Below are 3,539 nucleotides of genomic sequence, written 5' to 3'. Positions count from 1 at the left end.
AAATTGAATTAAAATGCTCAGAATCTTACCGATAAACATTTTGGAAGCACATCTACAGCTGTGCTAACTGAATTCAGCACCAGTCTCTTCAAAAGGTTTTGCAAACCTCAAATGTATTTAGATAATTTAAGACACAAACACCTGCATTTCAAATTCTGACATTAGTTGCTTAACTGTGTTGTTTACATGTGAAAGAATCTACCGCTGCTTCCTTTTTCAGAAAAGCTGAGAAACAGCAGGCTTATTTCTAAGCTAGTGCTGGCTAATAAAATAACACGTATAAATGTTGTGGAGAAGAGCGTTAAATGCTTTTTACCTCTCTCTCTCTCGCTCTCTCTCTATCTCTCTTCCTCTCTCTCTCTCTCTGTTTCGCTCTCTCCTTTCTGTCAGCGGCTGTCAGAAGAAAAGGAGGAAGAGGAGGAAGGGAAGCCAGTGCGGCGACAGCAGCTCACTCCGCTGACGGACAAGACAGCAACACCTCAACAAACAAGCAGCCACTTCTCTCAACTCCAACAACTATTTGTTGTTGTTGCTCTGCTTCAATAAGCGCTCTTTTTTCTTTATTTTTTTTTTCCACTCCCTTTCTCTCTTTTCTGCGCACCAACAACTTCGACGTGCCGAGCGGTTTAAATTGAGCAGCGCGGAGCAGGAGCCCCTGAACTCGGCAGAATGGCAGACTCGGCGGCCACCAACAGCGACGGGGAGGACGGACCCAAGCAGCCCATGAGGGGCTTCGCGCGCCAGGGTGCGCTCCGGCAGAAGAACGTGCACGAGGTGAAGGACCACAAATTCATCGCGCGCTTCTTCAAGCAGCCCACCTTCTGCAGCCACTGCACCGACTTCATCTGGTGAGGAGCGGGCGGGTGGTCGTTCGTGGTCTGTTTCAGTGGGGCTTTTTGAACAGTTGTTGCGCCACATCATGATGCTGCCGCCATCCTTTTTTGAAGTTATTTGATTTTATTTTTATTTGGGTTACCTTTCACAGAGACCGAAACATTTTCAGTTCCAGGAGAAGTGAAATACGGCCATGTTAACTTGCCCTTAAGAAATACAGAAAGTAGGTGGCTGCCGTCTTCTTAAAATAACCGACTACTTCAGCTTTCATCACACTTGTTGATGCTATAACTGTACACCAAGACAAAAAGGGAAGACCAAGAAATATGTGGGCTGTAGTGTTAAAAAAGAAAGAGTAGCTGCAGACCAACATTTGATGGAATTAAGTAGGTTGAAGAAGTGAGAGTGGATGAAAAATTTAGGTTTTTTTTTTTTTTTTTTTAGAACAAGCCTGGCTGGTGGAATAACCTGAGAGGAAATAATTGATAAGCACATACATGTTTAATTGTTTTTCTCCCTAATTTCTCAGTGATAAATGTTTAACATTTTGCTATATGGCTCACCACCAAGGGAGACACAGTCAAGGAGGGGCGACGGAAATGGTTGAAACAGATGTCAGCTTTTATTTACACCCCATCTTTCTGTTGCTTTTTTTTTTTGCATCTCCAGGAAGGGGGTAGCCCCCGCCCCCCCTCGTGTCTGGCACCCCTTTCAATTTACTGTATAGTACAGGTGGCTCTCAATGCTGATGCATCTGATTCCTAGCTGTTAGCCTAATGTCAAACAGATGAAAGCATGCAAGTCCTTAAACTGAATGATAAAGACGGGCCATTTATAAGCAGGTTGGGCTTCAGCAGGGCAGCCTTTCTTTTTTCTGGGTTGTGTGTGTGGGGCTTGGGGTGGGGGCCTAAAGAAGGGACTCGCCTGGGGGAGCTATTCATGCAAAAACTCCCACTGCTTGTCAGTAACCTGTGCAAACATGTCACCATCAACGCAGGCCACCTGGGTTTACTAGACAGCCGCACAGATCTGCACTCAGGTCGTTAAATTAATTTAGTGCTGGAGTTTGGCCTAATTTGTCCCGTTTATTATTATCTCTGCACCAGTCCCAGAATGGCTGTTAGTTCAGACCTGTGACAAGCTTTTTAATTTGTGAATGACTAAGTGATCTGACCTAGAAGATTATGTTTGGGACTTTAGATCCCACTGGCTGAAAAACGAGAGATCGATCTATCTATCTATCTATCTATCTATCTATCTATCTATCTATCTATCTATCTATCTATCTATCTATCTATCTATCTATCTATCTATCTATCTATCTATCTATCTATCTATCTATCTATCTAGGTCAAAAAGCAGTATGAAAAAGAACAATGTGCACACTGAGAGATGTCACACCTGTGGAGATTATCTATTTGTAGCTACACTATGAAAATGAGCTGGGCAGAGTGTGTGTGTGCGTGTGTATGTGCGCCACTTTGTGTGTAGACGTCTGTGTGTGTGTTTTCATGCATGCACCTGCAGCCATCCCAACATTGCCCATATACCTTTGGAGGAGGTGTGTCAGATCATTTTGCCTCGGTGCAGCTGGCGTTCTTCCCAGCTGAGTTGCAAAGTTTTGAGTTTGTCCACTTCACACACAGAACGGGTCTTGCCCCCCCCCAAAAAAAAAAAAAAATCAGTATCTCTGACACACCTCTGCCGGTGTATTTTTAATTTTCAATGGTTAACATTTTTCTTTATGCAAATATTGGACGTTATTGATCAATATATGCGTTTGCTTTGTCAGATTTTGCATTTGTGTAACTTTTTCTCTCTGTTGTTTTTGCTCCACAGGGGATTTGGGAAGCAAGGATTCCAGTGTCAAGGTAGGTTAATTGAAAGTGCACACACACACACGCACTCTTCTCACATTTGCCAAGCTCTCTTGATTTGAAAATGTCACAAATTCACTCAAAAGACAAAAATGCAACATGTCAAACATTGTTCTTTAAGTGCACTTGTAATTGGTTTGAAGAAACCGTTTCCTACGCTCAGTTCTAAACTTAAAACAGGCCACCCAACATCCCCGGTGTGCAATTAATTTTGACTGGCACAGAGAACAGCATCACAAAGCTCTGGGAATAGAATAAATGCCGGTGCAAAGGAGGAAATGACAATAACAATGATTATTAATTAATGCTTATGAATGTTTTGTTTGTCAAAACTAATGGGGGGGGAGGGGTGGAACGGCAGAGCGTGCTTGAAGCTTGAAACCTTCAAGTCGAAGCAAATAAATATTTGCACTGTTATTAACGATGACATAATCAGAGTGTCTGGCCCCCTTTGTTTCATGAAGTTGCGTCTGTGAAACGGCAAACATTTAGATTTAGATGACAAAAACAAAAGCTGAAGAAAATGTCGCTGGAAGCCTAAACAAATGTCCTGTCATCGGTTCATGCACGGTTCAGTGATGAGTGTCTGAGAAATTATGTAACTTGAAGGCTGAACTACACTTGATGAATAGAGTTAAAGGTCAAAAGTTTGCTCATTTTGGAATTTTGCAAGTGTTTTACATACAGCATGCAAACATACCACCACAGCATTTCACTTGGATTTTCTGTGACAGACCAACACAAAGTAATGTAATCGAAAAGGGGGGGGGGGGGGATTTAAAAAATTTTAACCATTTTTTAAAAAAAAAAATTTGGAAAGGGGGGCCA

General features: G+C 42.4%; 1 protein-coding gene across 3 annotated transcripts in view; it reads left to right on the top strand.

The window, feature by feature from the left end:
- Window positions 1-369: 369 nt before the first annotated feature.
- The window catches only part of prkcbb (protein kinase C, beta b), a 100,496-nt gene continuing 97,326 nt past the window's right edge, over window positions 370-3,539 (top strand). For 2 of the 3 annotated variants that reach the window (XM_015032749.1, XM_015032748.1), the window contains exons 1-2: window positions 372-848; window positions 2,674-2,705. In XM_015032749.1, coding sequence (XP_014888235.1) covers window positions 670-848; window positions 2,674-2,705 — 211 coding nt within the window. In that variant the 5' untranslated portion in view covers window positions 372-669. Of the gene's footprint in view, window positions 849-2,673; window positions 2,706-3,539 lie in introns of all 3 variants that reach the window. The other variant, XM_015032747.1, reaches the window with a different exon arrangement.

This window comes from Poecilia latipinna, unplaced genomic scaffold (assembly GCF_001443285.1).
Source record: "Poecilia latipinna isolate Pla-1442-1.1 unplaced genomic scaffold, P_latipinna-1.0 Scaffold249, whole genome shotgun sequence".
NCBI classification, from domain to species: domain Eukaryota; kingdom Metazoa; phylum Chordata; class Actinopteri; order Cyprinodontiformes; family Poeciliidae; genus Poecilia; species Poecilia latipinna.
The sequence above is the reverse complement of the archived record's forward strand: the minus strand, read 5'-3'. Positions and strand labels throughout refer to the sequence as shown.